Source organism: Myodes glareolus, chromosome 3, assembly GCF_982192425.1.
Source record: "Myodes glareolus chromosome 3, mMyoGla1.1, whole genome shotgun sequence".
Lineage (NCBI taxonomy): Eukaryota > Metazoa > Chordata > Mammalia > Rodentia > Cricetidae > Myodes > Myodes glareolus.
Genome location: NC_142028.1, coordinates 64009646 through 64032696, shown reverse-complemented (window position 1 = coordinate 64032696; position 23051 = coordinate 64009646). Strand labels below are relative to the sequence as shown.

At 39.6% G+C, this 23051-nt stretch overlaps 1 protein-coding gene across 27 annotated transcripts in view; it reads left to right on the top strand.

Annotated features, from left to right (window-relative positions):
* Positions 1 to 23051, top strand: part of Pum1 (pumilio RNA binding family member 1) — a 111566-nt gene that overhangs the window by 41683 nt on the left and 46832 nt on the right. For 14 of the 27 annotated variants that reach the window (XM_087904548.1, XM_085686674.2, XM_085686673.2 and 11 more), the window contains 4 exons: positions 7512 to 7620; positions 8479 to 8657; positions 17515 to 17681; positions 19707 to 19977. The exons of 3 other annotated variants lie outside the window; for them this stretch is intronic. In XM_087904548.1, coding sequence (XP_087760674.1) covers positions 7512 to 7620; positions 8479 to 8657; positions 17515 to 17681; positions 19707 to 19977 — 726 coding nt within the window. The remainder of the gene's footprint in view (positions 1 to 7511; positions 7621 to 8478; positions 8658 to 17514; positions 17682 to 19706; positions 19978 to 23051) is intronic. 10 more of the 27 variants (XM_048434231.3, XM_048434230.3, XM_085686677.2 and 7 more) reach the window with 2 other exon arrangements.

Here is a 23051-nt window from a genome sequence, read left to right as displayed (position 1 = left end):
GTCTTGCTGGGCATTAAATTTAGGACTGGGCCCCAGCCCCAGCCCTGTCACATGCTTATTTTTTAAAAAAATATTTGTTTATTTATTATGGATACAATATTCTGTCTGTGTGTATGCCTGCAGGCCAGAAGAGGGCACCAGACCCCATTACAGATGGTTGTGAGCCACCATGTGGTTGCTGGGAATTGAACTCAGGACCTTTGGAAGAGCAGGCAGTGTTCTTAACCTCTGAGCCATCTCTCCAGCCCCCATATGCTTATTTTTAGTATAATAATTGGCTTTGTGATGGAACCCAGTGATGATTTTTATTGCCCCTTATTTAAGCTGCCATTTGTAAACTTAGCTGCAACTGTAGGTATTCACATTATGTTCAGTGATACAATATAATCTAAATTACCACCAACCTTTGCCATTCTTGCTTTTTTTGTTTATTTGTTTGTGGTTTTTTAAGACAGGGTTTTTTTGTTTGTTTGTTTGTTTGTTTTTTGTTTTTTGTAGCTTTGGAGCCTGTCCTGCAACTTGCTCTGTAGACCAGGCTGACCTCAAACTCACTGTCTCTGCCTGCCAAGTGCTGGAATTAAAGGTGTGTGTCACCACTGTCCGGCTAACTTTTGTCATTTTAAATTCATGTTGAAGCAAATTTTGTCTCTGAAAAGAAAATGGTTTATTCATAGTGAATTCCAGATCACTTGATATCAGGTTTTATTTATTAATTATGAGTTGTAAACTTTTAAGGATATTTAAAAATGTTGATGTTGTGTGTATATTTGTGTGTATACACATAGTTGTATATTTATCACTGAATGTTTATAGGTCAGAGTACAACTTGAAGTCGTTCTCTTCTGTGTCTGTCTCGGGGCTTGAGTTTAGATGAATAGACTTGGTGGTAAGCACCTTTATTTGCTGTGCCATCTTGCTGTCCTTACTAATTCAACAAGAAATTTATAATCTTGCTACATCAATCAATAAGCACTAATTTTTGTTATTTTAACTTACAAAAACAGAGTCTTCAGACTTCTGCTTCTGCCTTCTAAGTGCTGGAGCTACAGATGTGTGCCATTGTATATGTGTCTTTTTCATACTAAAAATATAATTTTATATGTGTGTGGATAGGCATGTGGAGGTCAGAGAACAAGTTAGGGGCATTAACTTGTTTACAGGTTCTGGAGATTGATCTCAGGCCATTGGGCAAGTACCTTTACCTGCTGATCCATCTTGGAATCTTGATCCAAAAGGGAGCAATGCACAAAGAGAAGCAGTCTTTTTCTTTGAAAATCTTTATTACATTTAGGAGGGGGAGGGGGAGGGAGAAAAAGCGTTTGTTATTGAGAAAGAATCTTGTTTGTAATCCAGGCTTGTGGTGATTATTTTGGGGTGCTAGACGTATAGGCACATACACTACCATGACAGATTGAAGAGATTTTTGTTGTTGTCGTCACTGAGATAAATTCTTGGGAATTCAGATGGCCCTTTATTTATTCTTCTTCTGACAGCTCCCCCCCCCCCCCCCAGAACTCATGAAAGAATTGTGGTAACAGTTAATGAATGATTAAGTCTTTTTAAAGTTTTGTGAATAACTGATTTATACTTTTATGTATTTTCTGAGACACTGACTCTGTGGGCCATGTTGGCTTTATTTTATTTTATTTTCAAATTTGAATAAAACTTTAATGAAAAGAACCAGGTGTGATGGTGCATGCCTTAAATTCCTAGCACTGGGAAGGTAGAGCCAGGTGGATCTCTGAGTTCTAGGCTAGGACAGCCAGGGCTGCTACACAGAGAAACCCTGTGTTGAACCACCCCTTCATCAGGTGCACGCATACACACACCACAACCACCACCAGCCACAGCTGCAGCAACAACACCACCCAAAAACCAAAACAAACAATTCCCCAAAACTTGAATAAACAGAATAACGACTTAGCTTCGGTATAGGTCATGGCATTTGTAAACACTTTCTGTGTTGTTGCGTTTGGCTTCACAACCTGATATGAAGAGACTAACTAGCTAAATCTGGTGGGGTTTTGAGAGGGGATTTCTGGAAATGCTGTTTTTTTTTCTTTTCATTAACTTATGAATTACTGTAGTCACCAACATAGCTCACATTTCATTCTCAGAAGGCCAGAATAGATAGGAAGAAACTTAAAGGATTTTTAAAATCTTACCAAATAGTTAAATGTTTTAGTCATTTGAAGTGAAACTAGGTTTGGAAATTTGAGCAGCCAGATAACTTGAAACCTAATCATACTTGTGAGTTTGTAAGCTTCCCTGTGTGTCTTACAAGCCAAATTTTGCTGGGAGTAGTGTCTTGGGTGAAGAGAGAGGTGAGAAGAAAGAGGGACTAGAGGAGAGAGAGTGGTGGTAAGGGGGAGGGAGAGAGTTGGGTAGATATTTACAAGTATTAGCAGCTTACACTTTAGAGCATAGGATAGGGTATCAGAAGGAATGCTCACTTGCTTTTAAGGCCCTCAGAGAACTTTATGGATACTTCCTTAGGCAGACATTAATATTGATATGGTCATACATGCTAGTCCTTGGTAATAGCTTCCTTAGGTTCTGCAGAACTGTAGGGTTTCGTTGGTTAGTGATTTTTTACTACAGTGGGCTAGGTGGCACTGTGCTTGTTTTATCTGCTGGCTGAGTACGTTGGGCAGCCTTAGATCGAGAGATTGTTTTCCTTTTCCCCCCTTCCCTCTCCTGTTTTTGTTTTTTTTTTGAGATAGGGTTTGCCTGTGTAGACCCACAGATCTGTGTAGTCACCGAGATCACCCTACCTCTTCCTCCTCCTGAAGGCTGGGATTAAAGGTGTGCACTCGTTCTGGGCTGGTTGGGGAACTCTTAATTCTTCTTCTCTGGAGTAGGAATAGTTCTTCATTGTGAGCTGTATTGCATTATTTCATTTGATGTTCATGACACTGTTTGTGAGGTGTAATAAGGAGGCAGATAATAATTTCGTGTGGAATTCAGAGAGTTCCTGTATGTTATCATGAACACTTTAGAGTCTTCATATGCTAAAGTATCCTTAATAAGGGATATAAGATGACCTTGAGGCACTCATGGTTGCAGGTTCACTGTATTCAAGCTGACTTTCTTAGATGTGGACTTGGGTATCATCTGCTCTTTTCAACGTGCCAACTGGGTTAATGGTCTAACGCATCTGTCTCTTTGGCTTTTTGTTGGGCCAATTCCTACCTCCCATCACCTTCTTTTAGAATTGTCAGATATTGCTGGGCGGTGGTGTTGCATGCTTTCAATCTCAGCACTTGAGGCAGAGGCAAACAGATCACTGTGGTCTAAGGCCAGTCTGGTCTACAGAGAAAGTTCTTGGACAGCCAGGGCTACATGTCTCAAAACTAAAAAGAAAAGAAAGGAAGAAAAAAAAAGAATAGTTAGATTTTAACCTTTTTTAGCCTAGTTTTCGCTTAAAGTGAATTTTGTAAAGTTGTACTGTGATTTGTTGTTGTTTTTTTTTGTTTTTGTTTTTGTTTTTTTTTTTTGGACTGTAATCTCTGGGCTAGGAAGCTGAAGCAGGATTGCCTAGAGCTGGAAATCAGCTTGGGTTACTTACAGAGTTCCAAGCCTAGGCTTACCTGCTCCACAAAAGAAAATGTCTGCTGGCTAGGAATGTTGCTCATCATCAGAGTACACTGAGCGTTTTAACTTTGTGTAGATTGTCAGTAATTCTCCCCCATCCCAAATCCCGCAAATAAGTTAATGCTGGTTGCATTTAAATTTGTAATGATTGAAGTTAAGTCTAGCTGACCCGAAAGTTTGACAACTTAACTTGTTTTTGGCAGTGAGTTGATTTGTCGGGAGGCTGTAGCTTATGTGGTGGATAGAATTACCTCCAGAGGTGTGATTGCTGAATTTAAGTGGCTCTTGGATCTTGATTTTTGTATTAAAGTTGTTACCATCAGCATTGAAGTTGGGTACTTTCATTATTGACTTTGAACAAAAAGTTGAAAGTGTTGCCACTGCTTGTCAGTCAGCAAGCATAACTTTAAAAGCTACTTATTTTCAGTATGAAAGGGTTATAAAACAGTAGAGGAGAGCATGAAAAGGACAGAGCCAATTAATCACTTTTTTTTTTTTTCTAAATCAGTACTGGGATTTAGCTGTTAGAAAGGGGATGAGAAACGTTTCTTTTTTTCCTTTTTCTCTTTCTCTCCTTTTTGTTTCTTGGTTCTTTTTCAGACAGGTTTCTCTTGTGTAACAGCCCTGGCTGTCCTGGAACTAGCTCTGTAGACCAGGCTGGCTTCAAACTCTTGAGATTTGTCTGCATCTGCCTCAAGTGCTGAAGTCCCGGGATTACAAGCATGTGCCACCACTGCTAGGCAAGAAGTCTTTCTAAAAACAAACTCAAGTGTTTGAAATATATACTTTCACATAGTCATGATTGATTAGTTCCTCCACTGTGTAACAAATCCCAGACAGTTTAGAAGGCCATTGTTTAAACCTCATGACTTATAAGGTCTCTTATAAGTAGCAGGCACGATGCCTACCAGGTCTGAAGTTTTGCTCAGCTTTTTGAGAGAAGGATCTTCGAAATTCATGTGGTTGATAACAAGTTCCTGGTCTTCATGGATTCTTAGAATGAGCCCTTCAGTTTCTAGTGAATTGTTGGGTAGAGATCTCTTTGTTACTTGGCAAAGTGAGCCACTCTCAGGTATGGTTCACAGCATAGCAGCTGTCTAAAAGTGAGCATGCTGGGCAGTGGTGGTGGTAGAAGGAAATAGAAGTGGTGCAGGGCACTATAACTTCTGTAACCTCACAGCATCCCATTATAGGTCCTGTTTACAGTACAATGGGGACTAGGTCATTTGGAGTCATCTCTGCTTTCTGCTTACCACAATTGAGTACAGAGAATAGGTTTTATATTAAATGCTAGGTTCTGTGTAGAGATTTTAAAGGGCTTAACTAAGCTTCCTTTTAACTTGCCCAGATTCCCTTGGTACAGGGATGTTTGAGCACCCATTCAACTCACCCTTTCTACTTTGTCTGGCCTCAATCAGCATGCTGCACTCTGTCTGCCCCCCTCTTCTTTCTCTTTATCTCTTGGGAACTTGCCCAGATAGTACCTACTGTTCTCACTGATACTAGCTAACTGATCTTCACCTCACTAATGTATATAGAGCTCTAGTACTGTGGGGGTTACCTCTAGTGTTTGCTTTCTATTTTTAGTAGTAGGAGAACTGGTTGACTCTGAGCTAGGAACAAGCTTTGATTTCATTCCATTGAACCTTGTTGCTTGCATCTGCTACTAATAGGAAGTAGACTCTCTATTTTAATTATTTTTTCATATTTTTTCATTGTTGATTTATTTGTGTTCATATGTGTATATTTGTGAATTTATGTGTGCCATAGTTCGTGTGTGGAGGACAACATACAGAGTTGCTTCTCTTGTAACATATGTGGGTTCCAGGGATTGAACTCAAGTCCTCAGGTTTGAGGCAAGCATCTTTACCCTCTGAGCCATCTCACCAGCCCTAAAAATATCGCTTTCTATATGTACTTGCTGCTTTACATGTTGTGACAGCCTAACAGATAATAGTTAACAACATTTGAATCTCATAAATCCCCTTTGACACCTTGAGCTCAAAGATCGCTGCGTTTAGTTAGTTACCAACTGATAAATCATAGCAAGATTGTTTATAAGTTAAGTCTGGTACTTGTCAAGGCTATTCTTGAGTTTATATAGAGGATTAAGATTGGAAAAAATGGCAGCATAGGACTAGTTTCGATCACTTGCTTTTTCCACCATTTCATGGAGCATAAAATTAATCAACATAGATGTGACTGCTTATGCTTCTTTTTGTTTACAAAAAAGAGTGGTAAATTGGGACTCCCGTTTGGTCTCACCCTCTTCAAACTAAGAATGAGAATTTTTGTCAGACTTGAAGGTAGTAGAAGGCATACAGCTAGTGAGTAAGGAAGTTTTATAGGCTCTTTGGATAGGTCATTTGCAAGGTGAAAAGGAGAAATAAAATGTGAAATCAGGAAATAATTCTTTCCTTTCTTTAAGTTGTTCCTTGTATAGTTAATAATTTTCACTATCTCTTTTGGAATTTGACCATGATTTTGCTTATATCTGATGCCACTGAATACGTTTCCCAAGAAGTTGTTTGGTACTTGCTGATGATGTTTCTGATTGGCACAGCCTCTGAAAAGCAGGTTTGGCCTCAGAAAAAAGAGGAAGAAGGAGGCCGAGGGCAGTTTAATAGTAGCTCCCAGGGCATATCGTACCTTTGCAGTCCAGCGCTTCCTGGCTCCCGCTTAGCTTTGTCTGGATGCCTGTTCCTCCCTCTTCTTTTCCCTCTTTCTCTCAAAACCAATGCCAGTTAACAGATAGATACTCAAAAAGCACCAGTGAAGGATTGATTGATGCTTGTAATTTAACTTTACATCTGTGAGACTGCTTAGCATTTGTACAATTAAACACCACGCCAGAAGTCTTTTTGTTATGTTTTTTCCGTTAGTAAAAGGTGGCAAACTGCTTGGGTTCATGCAGTTACCTATGCCTGTGGAATAGTTTGATGAAACTTTTTGAGGTGGGTTAACATTGTATGGAGAAAGCAGCAGTGAGGCTAGAAAAGCTGGGGTTAATTTTTGTGGACAACTTTGTTTTCTTTATTATGCTCAGGTGTTGCTAATAAGTTGGAAATTTCAACCTGTCCAGGAGGAGAGCAGAACTCTTGGGGTTTCTGGTGCTTTATTTCTAAAAGTCAGCATTCCATTTCTGACATTGCATAAGTCAGCTCTTCAGGTATGCCCTTTTATGCTCAGAAATAGTGATTACATGTTAACTTGGTATCCTGTCTGAGGAATAGCAGTTGAAAAGAAAACATAATTAGAGGAAGTAAGAGTTTATTAAGTTAAAGCCCAAGAATGATGACCGTATTAAGGGCTTTTCCTTTGTAACTGTGACCCCTGTTTCTTTGATTGAAATCACTTTAATGATACTATCAAGTATTAAACCTAACAGAGGTTAAGAAATTTGATTTTCCTTCTGGAAGTAGATGAATGACTTCTTTTTCTAAAGTCTTAGAACAGATAGATGTGGTAGGGAAGTGTTGGTTATTGGATGTTATAGCTTGCATTCTGTACTTCAGGTTCAGAGCTGGGTTCATGCTCTTGCTTTGTGTGGTCAGGCAGTGCATATGCAGACAGTATGCTAACAGTCGTAGGCACATTCCTTTGCAGTTAGAGTCCTCTTAGCAAGCAGTTAACTAACAAGGCGATGTTTCTACCCTTACCTCCTCCTCAGAAATCTTCACATAGACTAAGTGAATGATTCTAGGTAATTAAGATGGATGTCCCCTTGCTTTAGGCCTTTCTGTGTCTTTTACTAAATAAGAACAGTGCTCTGATCACAGCTGTGTAGCCAGAACCCTTCGATTGTGCCCTTCAGGGCCCACGAACATCTTCAGTACCCTTGTCTAAAGAAAGTGTTGACTGCTGTACTTTCATTCTTTATGAATTCTTTAAAAGCATCTATTATTTTTAATTTGCAGCAGCTCTTGCCAGGTAAAAAGTTTTGGGAAACAGATGAATCCAGCAAAGATGGACCAAAAGGAATATTCCTGGGTGATCAATGGCGAGACAGTGCCTGGGGAACATCAGGTAATCTAGCTCTAGCGTCTCTACTGTGATTTATGCCTGTCTTAGAGCTCCCTTCCTCAGCACTTGGCAAGTCATGAATTTCACATCAGTGGCAAAAGCACTCCAAGCAAGTGTCCTGTCCAGTAGTAGCTTAGATATTGTAATATATTAAAAATAATTAATGCAAAATCAAATCTTCAATATTTTTTGAAGTTCTAGTCACAGAAGAATGTACTCATTTGAAATGACTGTAAATTTAGCTCTGAGTTTTCACCTTGTGCTGCTATCAGCTTGCCTAGAATTGGAAAATCCAAACCTGTACTTTGAACTTCATGATTCTTCCTCCCCTTGATATTCTGTGCCATATATGGGATAGTAATCTTTAAATGTGCGTGGGGCCAATTGAAATCAACAGGCACAGACATTCTTGTGATAGACTTCCCCTGCAGAGGGCTGGGGAGAGGCAGAAAAAGCAGCAGTAGATAGAAACCATAGCTTCCAGAGAAGAGAAGATAGAAAACCCAGCACTGGACAAGCTGTGTTCAGGGAGTGCAAAATGGAGTCCTCAGAAAGATTTGTTGTTGCCAGTAAGCAACATTAAAGAAATTCTGCAACTTGAAAGAGGTGATCATTGACTTATCAACCTAGCTATGTGAACTGCTGTCCTCCTTTGCTATCCTAGATAGAGGAGGGGTATGGTCTGTGTCCTTAGCTTATGTAGATTACCAGTGCTTATTGAAAGACCTAAGAGGAAAGCTTGGCTCAGCTGACTGTAGCGGGTCTCCTGATTCCCAGACATTGCTTTATCCATGAGACATCACTCATAATTTGTTTGGTCCTCTGGCTGCACTATGTCATACTTGTGTATCTTTTTTGTAGATCATTCAGTTTCCCAGCCAATCATGGTGCAGAGAAGACCTGGTCAGAGTTTCCATGTGAACAGTGAGGTCAATTCTGTACTGTCCCCACGATCGGAGAGTGGGGGACTAGGCGTTAGCATGGTGGAGTATGTGTTGAGCTCATCCCCGGGCGATTCCTGTCTAAGAAAAGGAGGATTTGTAAGTTGGCTTGAGGAACTTGTTCCTATCTCTTTCTTCCCCTTCCCTCAAAGCAAAATGTGCCTTTTGAGTTTCCTAGGTACTCACAGCATTCATTACAGGGTGTTTAACACTTCCATTGTAGCCCAGAGCTCAGCAAGCATTAGCAGGAGAGGTAAACTACATTTCAAAGATGGCAAAGTAATGTTTCTCCCTACTCCAGGGATGGGGCACATTGTTAAGTGAGATAAGAGCTAAAATCAAAGTCTCAGTTACTTGGTCTATGAGAAAACACTCTTCATTACAACCAAATGCAACTTCTTTACAAAGGAAGCAGAAGTTGGGTGTCAGTAGGAGGTACTTGTCTGAGAGGAATGATTGACCACCAACCAAGAACCTTAAAAAGCATTCTTGTTTTGCAGACTAGATTTTAATTTTATGGTGACCTTTCTTGAGCAGCTTTTTGCCTATCCTGTTGAGGGGAGTTTGAAGTTTCTTTTCTTTTCTTTTTTTTTTTTTTAAATCCATTGCCGCTAGCCTCACTTATGCTGGCCAAATAGTAGCTATAGCAGCCTCTGCTTCCTGCCACTTCCTATTAAAGCATTCTTTCTGAAACTTTGTGATTGCTTTCTTAAAACATACTATGTTATCAACTCTATAGATTGAAGAATCTTAAGAAATATATCTACTTGAGTTTTCCTCATTTTGTACTCTCTGGCTGATGTTACATGTTGTAGCTAAGAAGACCACTAGGGACTCTGGCATCTGCCTGTCTTCTTTACCCCATAACTTGCTTGGTTTTGTTCCTTTTCAGTCCTTTTCTTGGCAAGTTTTCATGGCCTAATACTACCTGGTGGCAAATGTTTGAAATACCTTTCGCCCATATTATCATAATTTTGGTTTTATCCATACGTGTATTTCTTTATATGTTGCATTTGTTACCTAGACTCCTTTTCTGTGCTGGTCCTGTTTCCCTCTGTTGCTTAAAACTCTAGAACAGCAGTGGTTGGTGTTTGGTGTTTAGTAGCCTGCTCTGTATGTCAAGTACATTCTTGAGTACTAGCCTTTTCAAAGCTGAACTGAATGTTTCTGGATCTTTTGACTTTGTCCAGACACAGTGACTTATAAATCAGATAGGAAACAGCTTCTGTGTTCCTTCTTAAGGAGCTCTTTGGGGGAGAATAGATCTACACTCATTTTCCTACCTTCTCAAGAGAAGACCGGAGCTCTGTTTTCAATAATACTCACCTCAGTTCCTTCACTCCTTAACCTCTTAAGATTTCTTTGAGAAAGTGCTGCCTTCTAAACACAGCCTGCTGCTTTGAGTTACTTGCTGGAGAGAAATGAGAGCCTTGATAACAATGGCTGTGAATTCTCTGACCAGTTTCTGGTTTGTGAACATTAGCCACAGACACACACCAGATTGCTATGAACTTTGTAAGAGGGAGAAAAAATCACTTGAATTGAAATGTAGATAAAACAGCGGAATGAATTAGTACTAGTGGAATCATTTTTAAGACAGTTTTTATGATTAAACCCCACCTTTGGGTTGTAAAATAGGGTTCCATTTTTAGTTGTTTTGGGAAACTGGTCATTTTTATCTCTGTGGTAGTATTGTGACTAGATGAAATTAGGCCTTAAGCCAGATGATATGATGACTATCTCTCCTCCAATTGAAAACAGTAGTCCCCAGGAGACAGCACTCTTGGCAGTTAGATAATTTCCTAAGCTTTTGAGATGTATACCCAAGATGATAATAACCACAAATTTGTGTTCTCCTCTCTTAGGAGGACGGCTGTGGGGTTAGAACCCTATCTAACACTTTGATTTCTATGCCATCTGTAGATTGATAGAGGAAGACTGGTGGATATCAAGCCACGGTGTTGGCAGGTGCTATGTTCAGGCCTGCCGACCAGAGAGCGGCTGGTCAGCATTGGAGTTGCAATTTGCTGTTGTTTTCCGTAACCTGGTTTTACTCTTCTGTTGGTTAGGATGACACCTAGATAAACTATACTCATGGGAAACCTGAATCATTCTCTAATTCTCATGATATGGATACAGCATCTTTCTTAAAAACAAAAGTACTTCAGTATTAAGTTTGGAGAGCAAGGACAGTGGACCACCTTTACCTAGGGGTATTGTCTACAGAACACTTGCCTCCTGGTTAGAGCAGCTAGACAGTTTTGGTCTAGTACTAGCTGTGTGGCCAGTGTCATTTGTTACATAGAGAGTATATAGATGTCACAGCAGGTTTTTCTTAGATGCGAGAGCTGGCAGTCAAGATGTTAACTTTTCAAGTGAAGGTGGCCCAAAAGGAGAGCATTATTAACTGTGCAGTAGTTTTCCAATTTCATGAGATTTCCTCATCACAGCTTGAATAAAAGGATTTAGCTCTTTGTCTTCCTTTCCTTGTGCTTCCTTGAATTGATTTTGGTGCTGTAAATATTCTTAATAGTTTTTGTTTCTGAGATAAGGAACACTTTTAGGAGGTGGGGCATGGTGGTTCACACTAGAGAGAAGCCAAAGTATCCTGTGAGTTTGAGGCCAGCCTGGTCTACATAGTGAGTTCCAGGCCAGTCAGGGCTACATGGAACCTGCTACAAACAAACTACCTAACTTATTTTGAGGTTCAGCAGAAGACTCTGACAGCTACACTGTTATCACACTTACTGTAAATGCTATCTAGCCTGCTGCATGTGTATCCCCCACCTTTTACTGTGGTAGATTTTGGAATGAGAAAAACTTGAATCCATGTGTCAAGTCCCTTTCCTCCTTTTAGCTTTTATTTCTTTTGTTCCTGGAATATGATGTTTCTCTTCCTATTTACTGGGTTCACAAGTAGTTATAAAATCATAGGAAATTTGAAAGTCTATGGGTGACATTGCTTATCTAAGGACTCTGTTGGTCTTCTGATTTTCTTCAAATAGGTTGAACATGATTGCTACCTTGTTTATCCACTGCAAACATTGGATTAGTGACAACTGGTCTAACTTGGGGAGATGTTGGAAGTTCTCCCCATTTGTGTCAAGCTCCTGCTTTCTGACCTGGAGAATGCATACTTCTAGCTGTTCACCTGGGCCACAACAATTTGACTTGGGAGGCTAGTCTATTATAATTGATTTTTGTAAAACTTTGGGTATTGTATTACATATAAAAGTCAGGGTTTGAGTCTCAATTGAATTCTTCATCTGTATAACAGGGATAATTAACATTCAAGGAAGACTCATAATAATGTAACAAAGTATATTGATACTCAAAGTTAGTGTGCATCAATATCATTAGCATCACCGTGGGGCTTAGAATTGCTAGACCCCACCCTAGGCTTCCTGAACCGAAAGCCACATGTCATTTTGGGGACAAGGTGTCACTATGTAACCCAGGCTGGCCTCAAACTCATAGTCTTCCTGCCTTCGTATCCTGAGTGACAGGCTTGCAGAATGTGCTACCATACCTTCATTTTTGATAAGATAATCCCCATCCCAATCCCCACCCCTGTGATTGACATGTGTACTAAAGTTGAGACACTGTTAGAATCTCCTTGGAAGATTACGTCATGGGATAGAGTGCCTTAGGATTCTGGCTAGTTCTGCAACTGAAACCACGTGCTGTAGTCTGCAGTGTCAAACTTAAAAAGCAAACAAAACCAAACTGCTTTTGAGGGTTTTCTAATAAAATCAAACATCATTTTTATGCCTGAAAGTTTTCTTTTTTTCCTCTGGGATATCATGGCAGGTCTTAACTTTCTGCACACCAGGAATTGAGTGCTCAGGATCACGGTGTCTGTGTAGGTTATGCACTTTTTTCAACTTTTGTTCCTTTTAAAATCAGTGAATATTTCAAATGGGTCCATGTCAAACATGAACCATTGTTGTGTCCCTTTTTTAGTGGTGTCTAGCACGATAGTATCTCAGAGTCAATAAAATGTAGTGGATGCTTTTTTTTCATACTAATTTTAGAAAAACAAATTGATTTGTTTTTATTTTTTGAAGAACTGTAATTGTAAGAATTGCCTTATTTAATCCTTGGAACAATCCTTATGGTAGATTAACTTATAGATGAGGAAAATAAGACTCAGAAGCAAAGTCCTGGATTCAAGCTTTCTTTTCATTTCTGTTTTGTGTGGCATGGCATTTGCTCTATGGTGACTTTTGAGCTGGGTTCTCATCAGGTTGTTACAGAAAGGCTAGCAACTGCAAACTTTTACTTATTTTCTTGTTACTGGAAGTCTATACCTACCAGAAAAATTAACTATTGTACTCTGAAAAATTTGGGTTGGGGGCTAGAGAGATGACTCAGCAGTTAAGAGCACTAGCTGCTCTTCGAGAGGACCCGGGTTCAATTCCCAGTACCTTCATGGCAGCTCATGGCTGTCTGTAACTCCAGGTCCAGGGGATCTGACACCCTCACACAGATATACGTACAGGCAAACCCCAAACACTAGTGCATACTAAATAAATAAATAATCAAAAAATGGGGGGCTATTTTTTGACAAACAGGTATGCATAAGACTTCGTTTAGTTAACATCATCTTGTTTGTAGGCATAAAATACTGCTTTTTTGGTACTGATGGAGGAGAGCCTCTGATCTTACCAAATGGCCCTTCCACTATGTGAAGTGTTGTTACAAGAACCTGGAGTGAGAGGATTTCTGGTTTGAGTTCCTTGAGAATAAGAGAGATGTTTACAAGTATCTTCCTTCATCGTTGCCTGGAGGAGGCTAAGCTGGAGTGCACAGGCCACCTATGTGCTTCATGTTTTGTTTTGTTTTAAACCAATATCTGCTTGACTCCTGGTTCTTTGGTAACTAGCAGTGGGTGATGTTCTTCCATTACTGTGTTGCTCTGCTATCTCTCAGCACCTTTTACTTTCCACTCAATGCTTGTGTGCAGTCTACACCACTGGTGGTGGTTTTGAACATTACTGGAACCCAGACTAAGAAAGATCCTGTGATCCTTGCTTGCTTTGTCATTTATTCATGCGTTCATTCAGCTCATAGGGTTTTTGTTTTTGTTTTTAGTATTGTTATGTACTAAACAACAGGACAACAAATCGAGGACACAAACCTTCCTTGTCTTTTTAATTTTTCTGTTGGATCTTAATTATGTTGTTTCTGAAGTGTTGGTACTTAAGGGAGCTTTTAGGAAAAGTTTTCTTAAAAGTGCTGCACGTGGAAGCATTTTCAGATGAAGTGAATGTGTGGATGGACCCCAGGCACCTTTAAATTTTGAGATTATAATCATCAACCAGGACTAAAGAACCACTTTCAAATGGCTGCTCTGGAAGAACCATATCAGTTATGTGCTTGTATTTGGTAGTGTTATATGCATCTGTTCTGCTGTATTTTTGCATGTGTATAAAATGATATTCTTAACCTTCACACATGCACTATTTTTTGCTGTTCATAATGATTTTTAAAACAAGATTACTTCTGTTTTATAGATAAGAAAACTAAGACTCAGATATTAAATGAATAAAGTCCTATGTCCAGTAAATGTTGCAGATAGAACACAGAATAGATTCAGTGTGCCTGTGCCAGTATTATCTGAAAGATCACATAACTGCAAACACTCCACCTTACATATTATTAAGAACCACAAAGATGCCCAAAATGGATACTTTATTCTCCATTTTTATTTTTCCCCTAAATTTATTTTATTTTATGCATATGAGTTACCTACCTACATGTTTATCTGTACAACATGCGCACGCAAATATCCCTGGAGGCCAGAAAAGGATGTCGATCCCTAGGAACTGTTTTGACCTGCCATACAGCTGCTAGGATTGAACCCTACCCATCTTTCTAGCTCTACTTTTCTGTTAGGCTTTTCACAAGCTGTTTCTTTCCTTCTTCCCTTCTTCCCTCCTTTCATATATATATAGATACACACATAAACACACACACACACACACACACACACACACACCAGTGTCCAATAGTACACAGGCTAGCCTATAACCCTTTTAGCCCAAGTGCCTCTGTATTCATGGTAATCCTCACCTGAGTGCTGGGATCACAAGTTTGACTCCCCTGCCCTGCTGGCCCCTCACATTTCTAAGAGACCTTTTTGTAATTATTTGAGGCAGGGTCTTTTACTGTGGCCCTAGATAGTGGCTGGTAACTTAATGCTTCTGCCTCCTAAGTGCTAGGACTACAAGAAAAACCATTTTTATGATCTGGAACCCAGTACTGTCTTTAGGTAGCAGCTTGTTTCTCACTATGATCTTGACATAAGGCAGATTTGATTGTCTGCTATTTTTGTTGTGTGTCATTGTTTATTCAATGAATTTTTTTATTTTTAAGTGGATTTGTGCATATATGTTTATTGGTTTATACACAAACAAGTACTGAAATTTTAAACGTTCTCCACAGTTTCTACAAGTGGAGATTCATCATGAAAAATCAACAGGTAGGAACATATCTCAGATCCCTGACTGTCCAGTAGAAAGAGTTGCCAATGCTTTGCCAAAGATTTGATGTTTTAATAGGGAAAGAAAGTCAGACAGCAAATTGTAGGAATGGATTTTTCAGGATTGGTGAAAATTAGCCGTCCTTATGAAATTAATAATGAAGTTTTGTTATTGACTGTGTTTTCAGTATAGACCAGTGAGCAAATAGATTGAGCAGGTTTGCAGGAATTCCTTGTGAAGGTCCCCAAGGAATATTCAAACGTGAGCTGCCCACTGAAGCTGCCTCTGCTTGCTGTGTAGGACCTTCCTACTGCTTCCTTCTTCTAGTCCTGTGCAGTTTTATGGACTTTTGAACTCCTTGGGAGTTACTGGAACTGAACAGTTTTTCTTGAGCCATAGATTTGATTTATAGGCTTGTAGAGATTCTTCATGTAATACTAACTGGCCATTGACAGTAATAATTTCTTTTTGCCATTGCAACAATATTCTCACCATCTAGACTGGTTTAATGATGATAAAGACAAGATCAAGTTTCTTATTTTTGGCAGTTTGGTTTCACAGGAGATTTTCACCCTCACCATTAAAATACTTCTGGGTCATTTATTGAGCTTCTGCTAGATAGCGTATTCATTTTCATAGCTGTAGCTACAAAAATGAAAACTTTACTTCCTTCTCTTTGCATTGTGTAGGTTGGTGCTGATTGGTGCTGATTCTGGTTATCATGCAAGCTCTGTTGGCCTTCAGAGCCTTGTCTTCCCATATCTGTGTTTGAAGTTTCAGGATATTCCTTCAATTCTTCTGTGTGCCCTAACTGTGTATTGTAGAGGTACAATCTTCAAGGCACATCCCACTGTGGCTCTTGTTGTGCTTCACTGTCTGGATGCCACTAGAGGCTATGCTGTGTATAATGATCTCATGTACTTCTATTTTCATATTATCTACAAAGGCTTTCTTTTTCTGCATGCATTTGAACTGAGAATGACTTTAAAAGGAAAATCTGCTCTGAAATAGTATCCTACAGGTCTGAGACTGTCAGGCTCTTGCGTTGTCGTTTCTGGCCAGGTGATTTCTTAACTCTTCAGAGAACTTCTGTAGTTTTCTTTGTGCAACTTGTCACCCTTTTCAGTCGGCCTGCTCAGCTAACTGTCTGACTCTGTGCTCCACTGAGTTCTACTGAAGATAACCTGGTGATTGGATGCTTGCTGTACAAGTGTTTGCTTTTTGTCCACTGGGCTTCCTTTGTGCCAGGAACTTTAATTTGAGCCATGTGCACTTGTTTCCTCCATTAAGCAGGAGTCAGTGACGGGAATAGCAAGATTGCTTCTCTCATATTATAAAAGCAAATTAATTAGTGCCCTGCAATGGCAGGGTCTGCAAAGCTTTCTACTATGTCAAGTCCCGAGATAGCTGCTTTCCTTTTGGAAATCAAAACTTTTTTTTTCTTCTCCTATATCCAAGACTTATGCTGGATGCTATTAAGAAGACAAACATTTACATTTCTTTAGAAGGAAGGACTCGAATGTATCTGGTTTCCAATCCATTGCAGTAGGCCCAGTGTTTGAAAGTGTAAAACATTTCAGAAATAAATTCTCTTGTGTAAAATTCCTCACTTATATCATTAAAACTAATTTGCACTGAAATATGTAGGCAATGGAAGATGAGTTTTTAGAGTATACTTCCAAAAAGAAAGATTTATTTTGAAGCATCTTTTTTTTTTTTTAAAAAAAAAAAAACAGTGTTGACTGGACTGGTACACACTTGTAATCTAAGCATTTTAGAAGGCTGAGAGGCAAGAGGGTTGCCAAAAATGCAGGCCAACCTGAGCTTTGTATGTAGTGTGTTCCAAGCTAGCGAAGGACAGCAAGAACCTGACTCAGAAATCAAACAGACAGAGACATAAAACAAAACAAACAGGAAAATCAACAAAATACAATAATTTGTAAGGATTTCATACAACAGGGTGGAACTGGGGTGGTAGTGTAAGAGGCAAGGTATATATCAAGTAGAGACAAGTTGAGTTAGAATAATTTTGGTCCACATTAAGTTTCATGTTTAGAAGTGAAGGAGGGGCTCATATAGGATAGTGAGAAATCATTTTTTTGGGTTTCGTTTTTTTAAACAGGCTTAATTCTTTCCCTAATTGGAGTCATGCTAGACAGATTTGAGAGTAGAGAAGTTGAGAATTCCACAGTTTTAACTGAACTTTGACTAGAATAGGGGATTGGGCAGAAGGGGGAGTATATGGTATGATAAGATGTTCTCAGTTCTGTAACATACCTGTCTGTGTGTCTTCCCTCATTTGGCAAAACATTCTGCAGTGTTCCTGCCTCTGTGTTGTTTGTAAACTAGACTGTAATATCAGAAGTGAGTACAGTCTTGTTTCAGTTAGCATTTAGTGTAGTCTGTGTCCACAGTGGGTGTCCACAATTAGCTGATGATGATTAGTGAAGCTGAAGCTATTTTTTAAACAGGGCCCAAGAGATGCAGACAGTGATGAAAACGACAAAGGTGAAAAGAAGAACAAGGGTACGTTTGATGGAGATAAGCTAGGAGATTTGAAGGAGGAGGGTGATGTGATGGACAAGACCAATGGTTTACCAGTGCAGAATGGGATTGATGCAGACGTCAAAGATTTTAGGTTTGTATATTTTACACTTCTGATTTTGAATTGTGGGCTGTGGGTTCTTTGCTTTTATTTTAGTCTCTTCCTTCCTGTTTCTTTTAAAAAAAATTGGATCTAGAATAGATGATGCCTTAGAGGTGTAAACTAACTGGTAAGGTGGAATTTTCTAAGAGCTGACCATGTTTGATGCTTTGCCCAAATGATAGAATTTGTATTTGTATGGAGCTGGGTTCTCAAGAGTTATTCCACAGAGGAGATTTTAGTAAAATACTTTTGGTGTAGGTGTTTTGGGACTTCCCCCCGAGTTTCACCCGTACCACTATACACTAGCGTCTCCCTCTCACAGTGGAAGAAGAAATAGCTGAGAACATGTGCGCCTTCTCCCATTTCATTTGTGCTCAGCAGCTCCATTCCACATAGGTAGGCCAGGCATCCGTTACTTCAGATTGAAGAAGTAGAAGTTGAGATGCAAAGAGGGTCTCACTATGTAACCCAGGCTGGCTTTGAACTTGGAATCCTCCTGCCTTGGCCTCTTGAGTGCTGGGATTTCAAATGTATACTGCCACACCCAGCAAATGTTTTGTTGCTAGTCATACTTTCCATTGAAAACTCTTGTGCCATCTCTGGTTATGCCTGAGTTGCAGATTTTACCCCTGTAGCAGAACATACACAGTATTATACATTTGTCTTCCACATTTGGCAGCCATTCTTGTTTATATAGACAAGCTATTCGTTATGGTTTGTTAATTTTAAAAAGTATAATTTTTTTTGGTTCAGTGATACATGTACAAATAATGCCAGTCTACCTCTAATGAGTGTTATTTGAATACACATACAAGCATGCATTTCACATCCTCCAAATACCCAGTAGTATAAAAAAATGTATTTTGCATCTTTTGCAGCAAAAGTATTAGTTGCTTATTAAGCCTAATTTTGTTTATATTGAACATACATAGAATTAGAGTCTTTGAAATTTGAGGCAAATGGCAATAAATGCTTATCTGTGTTCTTGGGATGTGCTCAGATAGCTCCACCTCCTTGTAGCACAAGCACCCTGGAACAATGCTTTGTGATATCTGGATGGGGCAGGAGGTGGTTGAAGTGGTGGTGTATGTGAAGGAACATGACAATACTTTTAACTTGGACCAGCTGTGTTCTTTTTTAGAGATGTAGGATTGAATGTAGGCACAGACTGCTCTCCTTTGCCTGTAATGGGTTTGAATGATACAGTCATTTAACACAGGGCTTTGTTATATCTCAAGTCCCAGTACAGTACTCACTTAATTAACTCACTTAATTAAGCTTGTGGCCAAGTAATCACTACTGGTGCCCTCTTTGCTCTTTGCAGTGTCATGACATGGAGTATGCAACTAACTTAGGTTTAGTATTGTCTTTGGAGTAGGATCTTGTGGTCAGCAATGAAGCTTTACACATTTTGAACTGATGCTTCTTCCATTCCTTTGGCAGATGGGTATAGTGTTTAACACTCATAATAAATAGTACATGAAAAACTTTATTATAATCATTCTAAGAATTGGAATTTCATCTCGGAAACAACTTTGGGTGTTTTGCTTTATTTGCAAACAAATTCTTGTGCATACTCCAGTATAATTTTGAAACTTGTACTGAATGCTGGGATCATAGGCATGTGCCACTTTACCTGGCCTAGGAACCAACCTTTCTGGTTTGCTCTGTGTTTAAAGAAGAGCGACTGCTCTGGTGGAGTGTATTTATTTACCTCTGTGTTTGGGGGGACATTTGTTTTCATGACTGCCATGGGAAGTATTGTTTTTAGCTTTCTCTCTTCAATTTAGATTCCATGGTAAAGGTGTTGTCCATTAATAGCAGATGATACAGGTTCAAGAGGTGTCTAGGAGGGAAAGCAAACAATAGGCTCATTCTAGAGGTTTCAACCCTGTAAGCCTTGTCAAAGATCTCTGGTTATTTTGTAGAACTAGTTTTGAAGACTAAACTGGGGGTTTTTGTAGTGTCCCTCCCCGATCAAAATAAGGTTTAATGCCCTTTACTTTCTCTGTTTAGCCGTACCCCTGGTAATTGCCAGAACTCAGCTAATGAAGTGGATCTTCTGGGTCCAAACCAGAATGGTTCTGAGGGCTTAGCCCAGCTGACCAGCACCAATGGTGCCAAGCCTGTGGAGGATTTCTCCAACATGGAGTCCCAGAGTGTCCCCTTGGACCCCATGGAACATGTGGGCATGGAGCCTCTGCAGTTTGATTATTCAGGCACGCAGGTACCTGTGGATTCAGCAGCAGCAACTGTGGGACTTTTTGACTACAATTCTCAACAACAGGTACAGTGTGTGTCTTTGTCATCCTTCTACTTTCTCTCTAACCAGCACATTATGGGGGGTTGGATGGGCAAAGGTGTTATTTTAAAATGCCACCAGTCAGCTACTTTTTATCCTGCAAAGAAGTAAGTTTACAAAGCTTACCTTTCTCCTCAGGAAGCTGGGTCTTAGGCTAACGTTGCTGTGATGAGAGCATCCTGCTCTCCATACATTGTGCTTGGCTCTTGTCTCCCCACCCCTGGGGAATGGAAGAGCATCCTCTCAGATGCCAAGTCACACTTGAAGGATTAATGTTGTTTTATGCTGTTGATGGGTTGTTTTGTGTTTAAAAAAAAAAAAAGGGAGAGAGGCTTAAGAGATGGCTCAATGGGCAGGAGTGATTGCTTTGAAAGCAAGGCTATCCCCAAGTCCAAATCTCTAGCAGTCCTGTAAAATGTGGACACAGCTGTGCATGCCTGTAACCCCTAGTATTAGATTAACCAACCTGACAGACTAGCAAAAACAGTAAGCTTCAGATTCAATGTGAGACCCTGTCTCAGAAAATAAAGTGGTTAAAAAAAAGGTGGATAGCAATGAAGGAAGACTTTTAGTGTCCTTCCCTAGTATTATTCACATGTACACAGAGAGGCACATGTTCCCATTTCTCAAGTGTGCATGCACTCTTCCTTCTGGAAAAGGGAGATATATAAGATAGTGATCTCTCTTGTCCATTACCTCTGTATAATAAACCCATTATAGATATAATGTGTTATAGAGTCTATAACACACATAATAGATACCTTTCAGAATGATTGAGCATGTAAAATGGTTTGTAAGGTCTATAATTATTATTTGGTGCTGGTGTGTGTGTGTGTGTCTGTGTGTCTGTGTGTCTGTCTGTGTGTCTGTCTGTCTGTCTGTCTGTCTGTCTGTCTGTCAGTCATGAGAGCCAGGAGTGTATGTCATCCATGCATGCACCTATACAGGTCAGAAGATGATGCTGGATGTTTTTGTTTATTGCTCTTTGCCTAATTCCCTGAGATAGGGTCTCTCACTGAGTCTGAAACTTAGCGCTTTGCCTAGTAAAGCTCCAGTTGTCTCATTCTACCCTCCACTCTTTAATGTGCCCCTACTCTCAGTGCCAGAGTTACTATGCTAGCCATGCCCATTGTTTTCTGCACATTGTTTGAATCCAAACTCACACTTGTACAGTAAGTGCTCTGAGCAATCTCCCTGGCTTAACTCTCTTATGTTTACAAGATTCTAGAAAATTTATTTGTGAGTTTATAGGGTTTTTTTTAATGGCCTTTATCTTCTGGTCTCAGCCTCTTTTTTTTTTAATTTTAATTTTTTGTTTTATGTTTTGTGATCATGCATGCCTGTGTACTATGTGGTGCAGTATCCAAAAGAGGAAAGAAGAAACTGGAGTTACAGATGTTTGTGGGTGCTGAAATTGAACCTGGATGGAATCATTGCTCTTTAACACCGAGTCACCTCTTCAGTCCTTTGTCAGCCTCTTTGGTAGTACCGATCACAGGTGTGATGAGCCTCTATGTCCCCAAAACTATGCCAGCCATTTTTGAAAGCATAGTAGGCAGGAAAATCAGCTCCCAGTGGGACCAGGCAGCTTCACAATCTACAAACAGTTTGTACTTTTTCTGTTATTTCTTAGTTTTGGAGTGGGATGCAGATACAGATTTTAAGTGGGAGAGACTGCAATCTTTTTGTAGTTTTCGGATTCTTTATTGTCTTTGGAGATGTGCTGTGCTGTGCCTGTGCTTGCTGTCGTTTAACTTACACCAGAGGAATTTTGGTTGGTAGATATGAACTCATCTTAGGGAGTTTACCAAAAGAAATTCCTTTGACGTATGCTGTGGGTATAAATGGTTGTTACGTGTTTGTTTTTTCTGGTACTGGGGGTAGAGCCTGTGCTATACAAATGAATAGGACTGAGCTATACCCCAGTCCACATGAAATTTGCTCAGCAAACTCTTTTTCCATAAAAGGAAAAATATAATTGGACATTGTTCTCTCTGTAGCTCCCAGTAACTATGTCCAGCTCCATAAAAATTATTTGTCTGTTCTTTTTTTATTCCTTCTTTTTATCCAGCTCTTGGTTTTTATATCTATCTGTTCTCTCTCTCTCTCTCTCTCTCTCTCTCTCTCTCTCTCTCCCTCTCCCTCTCCCTCTCCCTCTCCCTCTCCCTCTCCCTCTCCCTCTCTCTCCCTCTCCTTTTTTGGTCTTTATTGGCTCATTGTTTTCATTTTCTGTTTTAATTGAACCTTTTTTTTTATGCACGAAGAGTTTGTCTCCAGTGTTTTGCTAACAAAAATTTGTTTCTTTCACTTAACTGTTCTTTGTTTCATGGATAGTCAAGGAGTTATTGTCTTTTGGTTTAATAGTCTATCGTTTCATTTTATCAGGAGTTTGGGAACTAACTATAAGGATTTAAACAGAAATGAACTTTTGTGTGTATCAGAAATAACAGTTGTGTAGATGTACAATGCCATGGGTGGCTTTTCCACTGGCTAATTTAAACAGATTTGCACTTTGGAACCTGTTGAGTTAAGGCTTTTCATGGATATCTTAGTTTTTGCAGTAAAAGGGTATTGCTGTGTGCACAGATGTGATGTGGACCTTATTGTTTTATTCCTTGTCTTAGTGTTATTATTGCTGTAATCAAACACTGTGATCAAAAGCAAGTGGGGTAGGAAAATGCAGTCTGTCATTGAAGAAACACAGCGTAGGAATTTGAAGTCAGGAGCTGATGCAAAGACTATAGAGGGGTGTTGCTTGCTGACTTGCTCCTTATGGAGCTTTGCTATAGAACCCAGGACCACCAGGCCAGGGATGGACCCACCCACAAATGGACTCTACCACATCAATCACTAATAAAGAAAATGCTTTACAGCCTGATCTCATGGGAACATATTCTCAATTGAGGTTTTCTGCTCTCACATGACCATAGCTTGTTTCACAGTTGACTAAAACTAGCCTGCTCATACCCAATTACAGTTTCTTCCCCATTCATGCCTATGAGACGCTCAACTCCTGAGCTGTATTGCCAACCTCAAATTAACTGGTTTTGTTTTGATTT